The sequence below is a fragment of the Onychostoma macrolepis genome, chromosome 02 (genome assembly GCF_012432095.1).
Source record: "Onychostoma macrolepis isolate SWU-2019 chromosome 02, ASM1243209v1, whole genome shotgun sequence".
NCBI lineage: Eukaryota > Metazoa > Chordata > Actinopteri > Cypriniformes > Cyprinidae > Onychostoma > Onychostoma macrolepis.
The window spans coordinates 10,647,235-10,663,022 of NC_081156.1; the positions used below are offsets into that span (position 1 = coordinate 10,647,235).

The 15,788-nt window shown below is 42.6% G+C and overlaps 1 protein-coding gene across 2 annotated transcripts; it reads left to right on the forward strand.

The window, feature by feature from the left end:
- Positions 1–1,053: 1,053 nt before the first annotated feature.
- On the forward strand, positions 1,054–15,554 carry LOC131552024 (tripartite motif-containing protein 16-like). 2 transcript variants are annotated; one of them, XM_058795389.1, is made up of 6 exons: positions 1,054–1,663; positions 1,958–2,053; positions 2,134–2,367; positions 2,874–3,033; positions 12,588–12,623; positions 12,885–15,554. In XM_058795389.1, the coding sequence occupies exons 1-6, from the start codon at positions 1,091–1,093 to the stop codon at positions 13,472–13,474; spliced, it is 1,689 nt and encodes a 562-aa protein (XP_058651372.1). In that variant the 5' UTR covers positions 1,054–1,090; the 3' UTR covers positions 13,475–15,554. The 2 variants fall into 2 exon arrangements, with proteins under 2 accessions (XP_058651372.1, XP_058651380.1); XM_058795397.1 differs by having other exon boundaries at positions 1,961–2,053.
- The last annotated feature ends 234 nt before the right edge of the window (positions 15,555–15,788 follow it).

The following is a 15,788-nucleotide window of genomic DNA, read 5'->3' on the forward strand; positions in this document are numbered from 1 at the left end:
ATGATGACGTACTCTCCCAGCGCCCTTTTATATTATGGTCACACCAGCAATGTTATTGTCATGTTTAGACTTGTGCTTCAGACACCGGTTACGCCTAAGGCATTCCCCATAGTGACCACTAGAGGACACAGTTCAAGTTCCCTTGGAAGGGAAAGCATGTTTTAATCTTGTATGGTTCCTGCATCATTAATCTGTTAAATATATAGAAATATGCTAGTAAAAACAATGCTTGTTCCCAAACACACAGCTTGCATACACACCTACTCACACAACCCTGCAAGACCTTGCTGATGAACCAGCTTCAGCAGCTCCATTATACTGGTCCACCAGCTAGACCAGCACTATACTGGACAAGCCTAGACCAGCAGGAAATTAATGCTGGTTTATGCTGGATTTTTCAGCAGGATTATTAACAAAGTTTGTTTATTCTTTCCTTCTGCTTTTCTCAGCAACACTGCAAACCTGCACCTTTTGATGTTTGTGTTTCCTGAAGCCAAGAGGTTAGTCTGTGACATTTAGATCATCTGTTGGTCACATGTACTATATTTTCGTCATGTGAATTTGCAGGTCAGGTGTCACCAAACTTAAAAAATCAAAATGTAAAGCCATCCAGTCTCCTGTGTTTACATGAATGTAAACTGAAGTCAGTTGAGTGCAAAAACCTGCGTAAAAGTAAAACAGCCATTTGACACCTTAAATCAGGATAAAGCTCCTTAAAAAGGAAAATCATGTAAAAGAATAGATTCATACGAATATCACAATAACAAAATGATGTAAAAAAAAAAATTAAATGACATTTTGAATGAAAAAATGAAATGTAAATAAGAAATTATTTTATCAGTTTTATTGAATTTAATAAGCTTAAATTAATAAAAGCCACACGCCTTCCAAATGGGTAAATCTGTCATCATTCAGCAGCCGCCTAACTGGCTAGATGGCAGGTCAGCAGTTTTTGTAACACTGTACAACAATAATTGTTTTACACACGTCACTCAAACACAGAAACAGGAAACATGTGAGTTCAGGGAAAGAGAAAGTGAAAGTGTGGTTGAGCTGTTGTGTGTTTGTGTCTCTGTATTCATACGGTAAAATGGCAGAAGCCAGAGTTTTTCAGGATGATTTCATGTGTGCAGTGTGTCTGGATCTCCTGAAGGATCCAGTGGCCATTCCCTGTGGACACAGTTACTGTAAGAGCTGTATTACAGACTGCTGGGATCAGGAGGATGAGAAGAGAGTCTACAGCTGCCCTCAGTGCAGACAGACCTTCAGTCCAAGACCTGCTTTAGCTAGAAACACCATCTTGGCTGAAGTGGTGGAGAAACTGAAGAAGACTAAACTTCAAAGTGTGGTTCCTGCTGGAGCTGGAGATGTTCAGTGTGACGTCTGTACTGGGAGAAAATACAAAGCCATCAAGTCCTGTCTGGTGTGTCTGGAGTCCTACTGTCAAACTCATTTTGAGCGTCATGAGGAGTTTCATTCACGTAGGCCACACAAAGTGATTGATGCCACTGGACGACTGCAGGAGATGATCTGCCAGAAACATGAGAAGCTCCTTGAGGTTTTCTGTCGTACTGACCAGAAATGTATATGTGTGCTGTGTACAATGTATGAACATAAAAACCACGACACTGTATCAGCTGCAGCACAGAGGACAGAGAAACAGGTATTTAACACTAGACACTGATGAAATATTGCTGACACTCGTTTCATATGTGTTTATATATGTGTTTATATCAGCACCATATTAACAGCTTACAGCATTTACACTGCACACGACAGCAGAAATGAACAGCAGCTGCAAGAAGAGTTTCACTGTTTAAAATACACTGTAAACTTTTATCAACACAATCTATCATAAAATATGCCACTCCCTGCTTTTACTGGATTCATCTGTTCACGTGATGATTTAGTGCCAGTAGTTTTCTGTGAGATTCACTATCATGTGTTTGTCCTGCAGAAGCAGCTGAAGGAGACGCAGAAGACGTTCCAGCAGAGAATCCAGCAGAGAGAGAAAGATCTCCAGCAGCTGAGAGAGGCTGTGGAGTCTCAGAAGGTGAGTCTGGAGAAGAAGAGAAGTTTGTCTCAGTCTCAGTTCAGACTCACTGAAGCCTGAATCACTGTGTGTCCTAACAGCGCTCTGCACAGACAGCAGTGGAGGACAGCGAGAGGATCTTTACTGAGCTCATCCGCTCCATCGAGAGAAGCCGCTCTGAGCTGATACGGCTGATCAGAGATCAGGAAAAGCAAGCAGTGAGTCGAGCTGAAGGACGACTGGAGCGACTGGAGCAGGAGATCAATGATCTGAGGAGGAGAGACGCTGAGCTGGAGCAGCTTTCACACACACAGGATCACATCCAGTTCCTGCAGGTAACACACATCTAGAAGAACAGGGTCATAGTGGACTTGAGCAGATCCTGCTGTGACACGAGACTCACAGAGAAACAGTTCATGAGTGTCTTATATAATCAGTCAGAATCTCATCTGATCATCTTCTTTTGAAAGAGACTCCACTTACAAATGCCTTTCAGCTCTGGAAATATCTTAGGAATCATTTCTCTGAGCTCTTTCTTCTGGAAGAAATATCAAAATGTCACTAACCCTAACATTTTACCTAATTGTTCTTCTGATTTATTTTGGATCAGGTGATCCTCAAACCTGATAAAACTGATTTTTATTTATATCAGCAATGCTCCAGTGTATTAAGACCAAACCAAACCTGAGCGTGTCTTAAGGGTCCTTGTGAAGTAACCAAACACTCTAAAGATATAAATAATGGTCAAAGTTACTAAAGATCAGTCAAATCGAATCTGATGATGGTGCAGGTTATTGGGTAAAGTATGAGCTGATTAGTTTTTGATTTCTGATTTATGTAGAGTTTCCAGTCTCTCTCAGCTCTTCCTGAATCTACAAATGTAAATGAAGATCCCTTCATTTCTCTTGTCTCTTCTGATGATCTGAGAGAATCTGTCCGTCAGCTGAGAGACAAACTGGTGGATTTCTGCAAAGAGGAGCTCAAGAAGATCTCAGACAGAGGTAAAGTCCTGGAGATTCAATCTTCAGTCTACTTCTCTCATCTTTAAATGTTGATAAAATAAGCTGGTGTATTTACACCTCAACTAAGTTTTATGAAATATAAATACCCACCAAAATTGTATAATATCTGAAGATGGTTATAATTGTATAATGTTGATGATGATGGTGACAATGATCTTTATAATGATGATGGTGACAATGATGGCAAAATATAATAATAGTTACATTAATAATGTAACATTTTTATTACTTCAATAATATATCAATATTCTGGGTCTGGCGGCTGTTATGCCTCTGTTTGTAGGTACGGTTGATGCATCTTGTCGGCATAGTATAACGTCTCCGGTTACATACGTAACCTCAGTTCCCTGAAAGGAGGGAACAAGACATTGCGTAGGTTACGCTTTGGGGAACGCATACAATCCCGCTATGTTGTATTCCCCACACCTGGTGAAAAGAGCCTAATGAGCCAGACTCGATAGAGCCGAGCCCATTGACAGCTTCATAGGGCACTCAAGGGAAAACAAATGCCTTGCAACTCAATAGACTGGCCGCAGTGCTGCTGGAGCCACGTACATATGCAGCATATACCACTTGAATTCTGTGTTTATTCTGAGAATAAACACAGAATCCTCGTCGCTCTAACATAAGATATTCAACAGCGCACTTACAGAGCTGCTGACTATAATGCTTTAGCGTGTTAAGTATGCCTCGGGTCCACCGGATTTAGTTGAAACCACTTCGCACACAGGGGGGTGTGGCTAGGTGCAAGCAACCACCAATACAAGACCTGTAGACACATCACTGCACAGACAGAATGAGCGGTGCAAATGATGGAATCTCTAATCTGGCAAAGGTGTCCTGTTAAGGCTATCCTGTTGCCAAACAAATATACTGAATTGACATACCTTTAGCCCAAGCCCACGATGAAGCCACCTTTCTCATGAAGTGGGCGTGTACTCCCCTTGGACAAGACTCATTCTTAGAAGCATATGCCAATGCAAACACTTCCTCAATCCAATGTGACTGTGGCAGACTAAACAGTGACATTTCAGACTATACAGACGTTTGGTTGAAGGAGCTCTCGCTTCTGCAATTGTATCCAAGACTCGCTAAAATACGTTTAGCACTCGACCCTTGTGCTGACCTGCCAAACATGCAGGTTCCATAGCTCTGGCTTGGGATGCCATACTGAGCCCTTTGCCTGAGATAATAGATCTCTCCGCAATGTAATCGGCCATGGGGGAGCCGTTAGAAGCTCCACCAACTCCGGAAACTATGGCTGGTTGGGCCAGTTTGGCACAACCAAGAACAACGTCTCTCTCTTTCCTCTCTGATCTTGTGCAGCACTAGAACCATAATCTTCACTGAGGGAAAAGCATACTTGCGCTTCCTGGGCCACCGACTTGAAAGAGCAGCCCCCTCCAGGGGCGTGTTCGTCAGTGAGAAGAACAGGTGGCAACGTGCCAGATCAGCTGAATAGTTTGCGTATGCAGCCTCCACTCCCCGTGAACCGTGACTGCCAGGAACATGTACTGCTCAAATCAACAGAAGGCTTCTTTCTGTACAAAAGATGAAACACTCCGCCAGCTTTTGTAGCAAGCTTGAACGAATACCTTCCTGATGGTTGATATAGGACACCACCATCATGTTGTTTGTCCGAACCAAGACGTGTCGATCCTTTATGAGTGGAAGAAAGCATTGCAAAGCTAAAAATACTGCCTTCAGTTCTAGGCAGTTAATATGCCACTTCACTTGTGCACTCGTCCAAGTGCCGTAAGCCGTAAGGTCTGTTATCGCAAAGGGCTCCCCAGCCTGACAATGACTCATCTGAAGTGACAATTTTCCTGCTGACCACTCTGGCCATCGAGACCCCCTGCTCGTACATCCCCGTGTTGAACCAGGGGGCTACATTATTATTTTATTTTGGTTCGAACTGCAGTTCGCTTGTGTCATCAAGCCAGCAGCTGTTTACCCCGTTGCTTAGTAATGACGGCGCAGGAGAAGGCGGTAAAATGCATAACATTGCTCTCTGAACTTTTATATATTTATGCTTTTGAACTGTTCGTTTTGTTTACAAAGCTTCAGTGCATAACGGCACTTACGTCTGTCTTACGAATGTACTGCAAATGCTCTAAAGAATGCTGAAGGTGAACAGAAATTAGATATACAGCTCTCTGCTTGCAGCACGTCAGTCACGCTCGTCAGGAAAGTGAGTGAAACACACACAAACACATTTTTATCAAATAATACGTCAATAATAGCGGTTCACTTCCGCGATTTTGTACAACTGAGTTCACATCAGCAGCAAACCATACTGGAGTTCACATGAACAGTACCCCAGACCACCCCTTTTAAGCAGACTTGGGTACGGTTCACGGGTGTGCACCCGAAGGTCGGAAGACAGCATTCATAAGAGGTGTTAGTGAGGCCAGCAGGGGGTGCTCACCCTGTGGTCTGTGTGGGTCCTAACGCCCCAGTATAGTGACGGGGACACTATACTGTAAAAAAGCACCATCTTTCGGATGAGACGTTAAACCGAGGTCCTTACTCTCTATGGTCACTAAAAATCCCAGGACACTCATCGTAAAAGAGTAGGGGTGTAACCCCGGTGTCCTGGCCAGATTCCCTCCACTGGCCCTTATCAATCATGGCCTCCTAATAATCCCCATCCACTTGCCGTCGCATCATCCAAGTGGATGCTGCACACTGGTGGTGGTTGAGAAGAGACCCCCCACATGATTGTAAAGCGCTTTGGGTGTATAGCAATACACAATAAAGCGCTATATAAATGATTAATTCATTCATTCATTCATTCATTCATTCATTCATTCAAACGAACCAAACTCTGTGCAATCAAACCCGGGTGCACACCAAAAGTGCTAGTGTGAAGCACCCTGAGTTAATGACGCTGGGCACTGACCTATATTGCTTGACCGTCATTGGCCGGTAAGATTTACCGGTGCGATGCAATCAGGCTTTCAGTATTTTAGGAGGAGAGGGATAATCCCAAAGATTAAGCAATTTTTCTCAACATCCTCCCCCCCATAAACCACAGTTTATATGATTTCCAAAGGATACAAAAGCTGGATGCGTCTCCGCAGAACAGTCCCTGAACTTGTGCGAACTGCACATGACCTCACAAGGCCATCACGACCTGGAACCAGTTCCTCAATTCTTCCTAGCCTCCAGCTCTGTCTTGGGGTGTTATCTTCTCCGATGAGCGCAACATCTCCGACTTTCAGCAAAGAAGATTGTGGGGTGTCGCAGCGATGAGCCGACTTCAGATTCAGCAAATACTCTCTCCGCCATCGGTTCCAGATGTTATTCATAAGTCTTTGTCTGTAACGCCACCTTCTGTTCATCTCCTCCTTGTTCGCTGTTGGATGGTTAGTCTCAGCTGCACATGGCTTGGGAGGCAAGCAGGTCAGTCTCTGACCCACCAAGAAATGAGCAGGTGTAAGTGGCTCTGGCTCATCCACATCATTGTGCACATAAGTGAGCGGCCTTGAGTTTATTATGGCTTCAGCTTCAGTCAGAATGGTGCACATTTCTTCAAAGTTGAGTTTAGCTCTGCCTAGCACCTTTCTGAGAATAACTTTGACTGACCTGACCAGCCGCTCCCAGAATCCGCCCCACCAGGCTGCTCTTTCAACGATGAACCGCCAGGTGATGCCTTTCTCTGAGAAGAACTCCGTAGCCGTGGATCTTTAATGCCTTTCCAGAGCTCCTTCAAATCTTGATCAGCTCTCTTGAACGTCTTTGCATTATCTGAATAGATCACCTTGCATAATCCTCTTCTTGAGATGAATCTTTTCAAAGCTAACAGGAAGTTCTCTGTGGACATATCTGAGACCAGCTCTAAGTGCACTGCTCTGGTTACAGCGCAAGTAAACAGTGCTATATACGCCTTTGTCATAACGTTCTGTGTCTTGACATAGAGTGGCCCTCGAAGTCCACACCAGTGATCTCAAAAGGCGGTGACTCTGTTATCCTGTCTCTTGGCAGTGGTGCGGTAGTCTGCTGTCCAGCCTTTGCTTTGAATTTCTTGCAGAGTACACATCTGGACACAACCTTCTTCACTACCTGTCGTGCCCTCAAAATCCAATGCTTCTCTCTTGTCTGCACTAAAGTGTCTCGTACACCGCATGCATTATCTTCTCATGCTCATACTGCACCAACATTTCTGTGTATCGGTGATTGTTGGGCAAAATCCATGGGTGTTTTTCTCTGTAAGAGAGATCAGAATGCTGGAGCCTTCCTCCCACACTGAGCAGCTCATCCTCGTCCAGAAATGGTTTTAGCTCTCGGATTCTGGAGTCAGTGTTGGGACATTTCCCTGCTTTCAGCAGATCAATTTCAGAGCTGAAACTCTGGTTCTGAATCACCTTTATCCAGTTTTTATTTGCTTCATTCAGCTCTTCTGCCGTCAGTTCACCACTGATTTTTATGCTTGAGCGGGTGTTGGTGATAAACCTCTTTATCCAGGCTGTTACCGGAGCACTGTTTTTAGTTTGCTGTACTTCTCCAGACACAAAACAGGGCTTAAGAAGTCTTGGTCTTTCTTAACAAACTGTACAGCAATCTGGTATTTGGATCTGAGTTCAGACTTTACCTCATCTTCCTGAACATCTTCCTGAGTGCTCTCTAACTGATCAGTTGACATCAGAACACAAGGACCCTTCCACCACAATGTGCTCTGCTTCAGGTCCTGCACAGTTAGACCTCTGGTGGGAAGATCAGCTGGATTCATTTTCCCTTTGCAGTGAGACCATGACTGTGGATCAGTTAGAGACTGGATTTCCGTGACTCTATTTGCTACAAACTGTTTCCACTTATGAGCAGAACCACAAATCCAATGCAGCACTATCATAGAGTCTGTCCATAGTCTGAGTTGCGTCTTGTCTAGTTGCAGTGCTTTCATGAGGGTGTTCCCCAGCCTGGCTGCTATTACCGCACCCATTAGCTCCAGTCGTGGCAGTGTCATCCTTTGAGTGGAGCCACTCTGGACTTGGATGCAACCAGGCTTGCGGTCACTTCTCCTTCCTTTGTTTCTCCTTGAAGATAAGCGACTGCACTGTACGCCCTTTCACTCGAGTCACAGAACACATGTAGCCTTAACTCTTGACCATCCTGTCGTGGTATGTGTGTTTGGTACCATCGTGGGATTGAGAGCTGATGCAGTTGAGGTAGCTCGGAGCACCACTGTTGCCATTTCTTCGTCAAATCAGGTGGCAATTTCTCATCCCACTTGAGCCCTCTCTCCCACATCTCTTGGAACAAGCACTTAATCCTGATGGTGAAAGGAGTCAGGAATCCTAGAGGGTCAAAAATGCGAGCAGAAGACTGCAAAACACTTCGTTTTGTGTTTTCTCTTTCTGTCAGAATATCAAGCAGCCTCCTGAGGTCGAACACAAAGTCATCAGTGGCTGGTCTCCACACCATACCCAGCACCTTCAGCACAGACACGTGTGACTCTGGATGCACAGCACAATCCATCAAGCCTTCCTGCCATTTTTCTTTGAGCTCAGGAGAGTTTGTCATCCATTTACATAGCTCCATGCCTGCAGCAGACATAATGTTCCTGGCTGTTGTTGTCACTGTATGTGCCTCTGTCACCCCACGTGCACTTGAAATGAAATCATCGACATAGAGTGAGGAGCTGAGGGCTTCTACCACTTGTGGGTGTTCGAGCTTGTACTGTCTTAAATGCTTCCTTATGGTGGCTGCAAGTAAGAATGGGCTTGACGAAACTCCAAACACCACTCTCGTCATTCTGAGTAAGCGCAGCGTCACATCCTTCTCCTCTGTAGGTGGTCCAGTGAACCACAGAAATCTTACAGCGTCCCGATCTCTTTCTGAGAGTGATATCTGCAAAAATGCTTTCTTGATATCTGCCATATATGCAATTTCATGCAGTCTGAATTTGATCAAAATACTCATCAGATCTGGATTCAGATTGGGACCTGTTAGAAGACAGTCATTTAGTGAGGGACTTCTATCTTCGTGGATGACGCATCAAACACAACCCGCAGTTTCGTTGTTGCCTTATCCTCTCTCAATACAGCGTGATGAGGTAAGTAATATATCTGACTGCCTGGTGGTGATGCATGCTCCCTTGGCACATCCTCAGCCATTCCTTGTTTTAAGTAGTCCTCCACAACTTCATTGTATCTGCTGTAGAGTGTGACATCCTTGCTTAGTTTTCTTTTCAAACTCTCCAGTCTTTTTTGTGATGCGGTAATTGTCTTGAAGTGGAGGATGATGTTGTCGCCATGGCAACTCCACTTGGTAACGCCCATCTTTGAAGATGGAGGTTTCCTCGAACCGCTGCAACGCTTCTACATCGTCTGGGCTCTCAGACTTCTCCTTTGTGATGCCCAGGGACTCAAGCTCCCAGAATGCGTGCAGCTGTTTATCAATCTGTGCGTCCTCACTGAGCTGAATATGCATGCAGGTTGTCTCTGTCATGCTGGACACTGCTACTGGACCCTGCACTGCCCATCCGAAAATGCTCTCCAGTGCCACTAGGCTCTTTGTCAGTCTCTACTCTGCCTGATACTATCTGCCAGTAATAATCAGAGCCGATTAGCACAGCAAGCTCAGGTTTATCATCTCCAGCACAATCTGCTAGTTGAAGACCTCTGTTTTTCATTTCCATTTGTATGTATTCACCAGGCACTTTCATCAGCGCTGTGCACACTTTGGGGGTGACAACTGCCTCGATTTCAATTCCCTGCCGATTATCCCATACATTCTCCAAACTGAGCTTCACTATGTTGCGACTCACCGTTGTTGGAGCAGAGGAGCCAAATGTGTGAAGAGTAAGTGTCCCTTGTTTAGTAACAGGTAGCTGCAACGCCTTCACCACATTCTCATGCACAAAACTCCCCTGACTGCCTCCATCTAGCAAGCAGCGGACCATCTTCCTGCTGGTGGGTCCTACGACCCATGCTTTGGCAGTTTGTAGCAGCACAGTGTTCTCAATGTCAGGTTTGCATTTCTCTGCTTGGGGAATTACTGAGGAAATAACAGTGTCAATGTTGGCAGCTGCAGCAGGTGGAGATGCTTCATTTTTCTCACAAATGGCTGCATGATGCCTGCCTCCACATGTGGCACATGACCTGCACTTTGACCTGCAAAACCTGGCGATGTGTTTGGTCCCCAGACACACAAAACACCTGCCAAGCTTCTTCAGTTTTTCCTTGCGTGCTGGCACCGGGTGGTCTGGACATTTTTCAGATTTGTGTTCAGTGCTATCGCAGAACAGACAGTTTAGCATTTTCTGGTCAGCAATGTGTAGTGCCGCTGCAGATGGCATGCTTGGTTTCTTTAATTTCACATCATTGGATGAATATGATTTGCTGCATGTTTTGTTAGCAGACTGGTTTTCTCTCTGGTTGTATGATTTCATCATTTGTAAAGTTCTCTCTCGGCTCTGAACCTCTTTCTGCAGGAACTTCAACACATTAGGCACATTCCATTCATCATCATCCCCTCTGTGACGGCTGTATTCAAGAGCCATGTCGTCTGGCATCATCTGGAGTAATATTGGGCACAACATACCGCCATAGGTGTCTGATACCACTCCCAATGACTCCAGGCTTCTAATTTGAATTTCACAGTCATCATATAACTGCCTTAATGCACTGACATCAGAGGATTTCTTTACAGGAGTGAGATTCAGAAGCTTTGACATGTGAGCATTTACAATGAGATCTTTCCTTCCAAATCTGCTCTGGAGAATATCAACTGCAGCATCATAGTTACTGTCTGTCAGTGTGAGTCCTGCTACTGCCTTTGCAGCTGTTCCAGTAAGATAAGTTTTCAGGTAGGTAAACCTTTCTTTTTTGCAAAGTGCACTGTTGCTATGAATAGCAGTCTCATACTGGCTCCAAAATTCCTGCCATACACTAACATCTCCGCTAAACTTCTCAATTTGCAGCTTGGGCAGTCTTACTGTCGGTTTATTTGCGCTAACGTTACCATCACTTGACTGAGCAGGCCGTGGGTTACTCACAGTTTCATTTTCTCGGATCACTCGGTGAGCTCGCGCTTTCATCTCGATAACGCGGTCTCTGTATTCCTCTGCGAGTTCAATCTCCGCCTCCACGTCCTCAAGCGAAGTGTGTTTCTCCACTATGCTGTCCAGCTCGCGCAAACTGTCCTCCTTTGTTGACAACACGGCTAACATGTCCCGCACACGATCGATATCCTTGTCTTCCTTTAATAATTCAACGTCGATTTGGTTCAGCAGTCTCGTTGTGGAACTCCGTATCGTCCGACGCTTTCTTTTGGACCATTCATATTGTTCCACACCGGTCGTTCGCTCTTCGTCACTCATAGTCTTCTGCTTCCCGGGTTTCGGTACCAAAAATGATGTAAATTTATCGTCTTAGAAAACTAAGAATAACGAACTGAGACGTCGATTCGTTTTATACGTTTAATGAAATAAAGGAAAGCGAAAGTAAAAATACAGCGTGTGCTTGTTCAGCAAATCGTTCACAAGATGGTCGTTGTTGAATCCCAAAAACCCATTCACAAACCTTCCTGTGAATCACGTGACCCTTACCAATGCTCAAGGCATCCTGGGTAATGAAGTCAATTAACAAATCAAATGACACAACGTTTTAACTATATATATATGTATATCTGTAACATGAACTGTTAATCTTAATCTTCGTAACTATTATTTTAAATAGTTTCCTAACAGCAATGCAATGTTGAGAGACTGGACTTTGAGTATAACACTGCTATAAATCTGATTTAGGAAGGGATCCGTCAACTTATCTCTACACAGGTATAAATTAATCAGGTATAAATCAAATGAAACCGTAAGGCACAAAAATGAGCTTTGCAGTTTTATATAACAATATATATAACAAACACACACACACACACACACACACATATATATATATACTGTATATATATATATATATATATATATATATATATATATAGCTTATACAGTGTTAGAAAAATAGTGTGTCAATAATGAAAACAATTTAATTCTGGTGTATAGAAGTGAATAGTAGACAGTCAGTTTTAAAGTTAAAGTCAGTTAATCTGTGAACAGTTCATCAGTGTCTGGGTTGGCTGTGATCTCTTTAGCTGGGGATCTGAATAGTGCACACTGCAGTTTCAGCTACATTATGCGATTGACTGATACAGACTTACTGTATAAACTCCTGAAATAATCACAAATGATTATTATGGGTCACAGACAGACTAGGGGAGCTTGGTATAGTGGTGCCTGTCGGGGCTGCTCGTCATCATCAATAGAGGCCTCAATTTGGAGGAAAACCCATTGGATCACAAGGGCTCCACTACTGATGCGTGAATTGCTTGTCAGGGGTCTGGATGGATCAGGCATGGGATTAGTGATGTCTTTTGTTGAGGAGTGCTGTTATAAGTTATTTCCTTCAAATATATTATTGTCATGTCATATCCTTTTTGTGTTGTGCCTTCTGTGCAATAAAAAATAGAATAGATGAAGGATCTTTTTCTCTTGAAATGAGAATCACACTGTTCATGTCTGTTGATTTCCACAGTCACATTCACCAGGACGAGGAACGAATTCCTAGAATGTAAGTCATTAAAAAACAAGCAGATAAACTTACTGAGTGTGTTCATGTTCTTCTGTAGAAGCTGAAAGAAGAGTTTATAATTGATGATGTAAATGATGATTAGCACAGATATCTGGTCATCTGTACTGAGACACTGATGATACACTGAAATGTGCTATATAAATAAAGCAAACTTGAAACTTGAAACATGAAGAGTTCAGATACATGAAAAGATCAAACAGATTCATAATTCCTGATTCTGATGTGTTTTGTCTCCATCAGATTCCCATCAGTTCACTCTGGATCTGAACACAGCACATAAACTCCTCCGTCTGTCTGAGAGAAACAGAGTGATTACTTACACTGACAAAGTCCAGCCTTATCCTCATCATCCAGACAGATTTGATGGATTCAATGCTCAGGTGTTGTGTAGAGAGAGTGTGTGTGAACGCTGTTACTGGGAGATTGAGTGGAGTGGAGATAATGGTGTGTTTATATCAGTGTCATATAAGAGCATCAGCAGGAAGGGATTGGGTATTGAATGTTTGTTTGGACGTAATGATCAGTCCTGGAGTTTGTTCTGCTCTCCCTCCAGATACTCATTCATACACAATATGATAGTTACTGATCTCCCTGTGAAGACCATCAGCAGTAGAATAGGAGTGTATGATGATGATGATGATGTTGATGATGATGATGATGATGATGAGATCAGTAGAATAGGAGTGTTTGTGGATCACAGAGCAGGAACTCTGTCCTTCTACAGCGTCTCTGACACAATGAGCCTCATCCACACAGTCCAGACCACATTCACTCAGCCGCTCTATCTGGGATTTAGTGTTTTTTACAGATCATCAGTGAAACTGTGTTGATGAATCAGAATAGATTGACAAGAAATTCTACCCATAATGCTTTGAGCTGCATGATAAATCACTAACATTGCTATAACTGATTGCTAACACACCATAACTGATGCATTGAGCACAATTTCCAAAAACATTCATTTAGTTCTCAAAACAGACACGTTTCTCAAAGCTTATAACACATTTTAGCTGTTTACACATTCAAATTTCCTCAAAGTTTTCAGTAAAACTCTACACAAAAATGAAAACTAAAACTGCTGATACACCAATCAGAATCGTGATTATGTGTTTTGAATATGCATCCAAACACTGGAGAGAGAGCTGAAAGGAACAGAGTTTTATACTACACATACAGTATAATTGCTGTAAAAAAACAAATCACTATTCTGTGTACTGTAAATACTGTAGCACATATTGTGCTCCCTCAAACTCGCAACTGTCAGATTGATTTGTGACCAAGTACTACTTACATGTGCTGTATTTTTGCAGAACTGAGGACTGTCTAGGGCAGTGCTTCTCAAACCTGTCCTGGGGACCCCAAACACTGCATATTTTATATGTCCCACTCATTTACACACCTGATTCAACTTATCAGCTCATTAGCAGAAAATGCAAGACTTGAACTGGGCTCAAACCCCAGGACATATTAGAGAAGCACAGCTGTAAGGGAGGTAGATAACTAATTGCAATTTCAGCTGAAAGCCAAGCCAGATGTCCTATTTTTAGTCTTCGTCTTCTTCTTCTTTCTTTCTTTCTTTTTTGCTGAGTTATCTTTTGATAAAAGGATGGCTTCGGAATGATTTTGTTTGGAAACATGGATCAAGGAAGACACATCGGTGGGGAAGAAGAGTGTCAGAGAGATGGAGGATTAGAACCCTCACAGTACTGAACATCCATCCATCTACTCCACACATCTTCCCAGCGCTTGTTCTATGAAGGGTCAGGAGGCTGGAGCCTTTCCTGGGTCATAGGCAGGACAACCCCCTGGACAGATGGCCAGTCCATCACACACATTCATATTCACACTCACTACAGTTTCCAGGTCACCTGTCCTGTGTGTCTCTGGATTGTGGGAGAAACCCAGAGGAAACCAACATCAACACAGACTCCACACAGAGAGACTCCTGCAGCAGCTGGGACTCCAATACTGCACATACTTAATTACACTAGACATGCTATTGATGGGGTTTTTGTCTTTTATAAATGTATTTCTTACAGTAATTAGCTTATTGCTTCAGGAATTTATTCTTTTTTTTTCTAATTTTTATTTTTATAGTTTTTTTTTTTTTTTTTCACAAGTAAATTTTGTGAATGTTGATGGGATTTTGTTTTTGGTATGTAAAGATACAGTATAGGGAAAATGCTCTTTATCTCATTCATTCTTTGTGGTGTAATACAGTCAGTAAAATGAAAATATGTTTTTCTTATCCTATAATGAAATACTTATTTGACAAAAGATAAAATTTCATAGTTTATGTAATGCTCTCTGTTAGTATTTTTTAGATGTGTTATGAATGAAATGTATGTTTTCTGAATGAGAGTTGTTCCCAGTGTTATGATGAAACAAGCTTATTTTGAGACCTACTGTATATGAAGTGTTTTGTTGGTCTGAGTGAGTTTCAGGGGTGAGATCAACTGTTTGGCCAAGATTCATGTTGGTGATGCAGACTGTATGAACAGTTTTGAAAATGTGGCTTCGATATTGAACAATGCTTGTTAGTGAAAAAAAAAAAAGTAACACGTTATAGAAACAAAAATGATGGTGTATAAAATTGATTTTAAGATTAAAAATAGACAATAAAAAATGTACTTGACGGCGCTTCAACTCAATGCGGCAGCAACAATCAGGAAGTGACGTAGTGAAGAGTCAGTAAATTAAGTGTTGTGTAATGAGTGATAAAATGTGTTTGTTTGGTGAAAACCTTTGCTAGTGTTATGTAAGAATGACATGATTTGAGACATTAATGAAGTATTTTGGTAATGTTAGTGCATTTTGAATGTAAAATGAACTGCTGTGTCAAGTTGAAAGATGGTTTGGAGAACTGTATGAAGAGTTTTGAAAAAGTGGCTTTAGTATTGAGAAATGTGTCCTAGCGATTGTAAAAAAAAAAAAAAAAAAAAAATATATATATATATATATATATATATATATGGTTCATTAGTCACAGTCGTGTTGGTGTTGCAGGACAGTGTGTCTTTGCACAGCTGAAATCAAGGCTCATCTCTTCCAGCCGATTCTCCTCGTGACGTGATGATCTGGTGGCTCCATCAGCTAATCCACAGCATCTCCAATTCCAAGGCAGATATTAAGCAGTACTGTGCT

Coding starts and splice junctions, on each gene's coding strand:
- LOC131552024 (XM_058795389.1), top strand. CDS start 1,091: ATGGCAGAAGCCAGAGTTTTTCAGGATGATTTCATGTGTGCAGTGTGT. Junction 1,664..1,957: donor CACAGAGGACAGAGAAACAG/GTATTTAACACT, acceptor TTTGTCCTGCAG/AAGCAGCTGAAGGAGACGCA. Junction 12,624..12,884: donor GAGGAACGAATTCCTAGAAT/GTAAGTCATTAA, acceptor TGTCTCCATCAG/ATTCCCATCAGTTCACTCTG.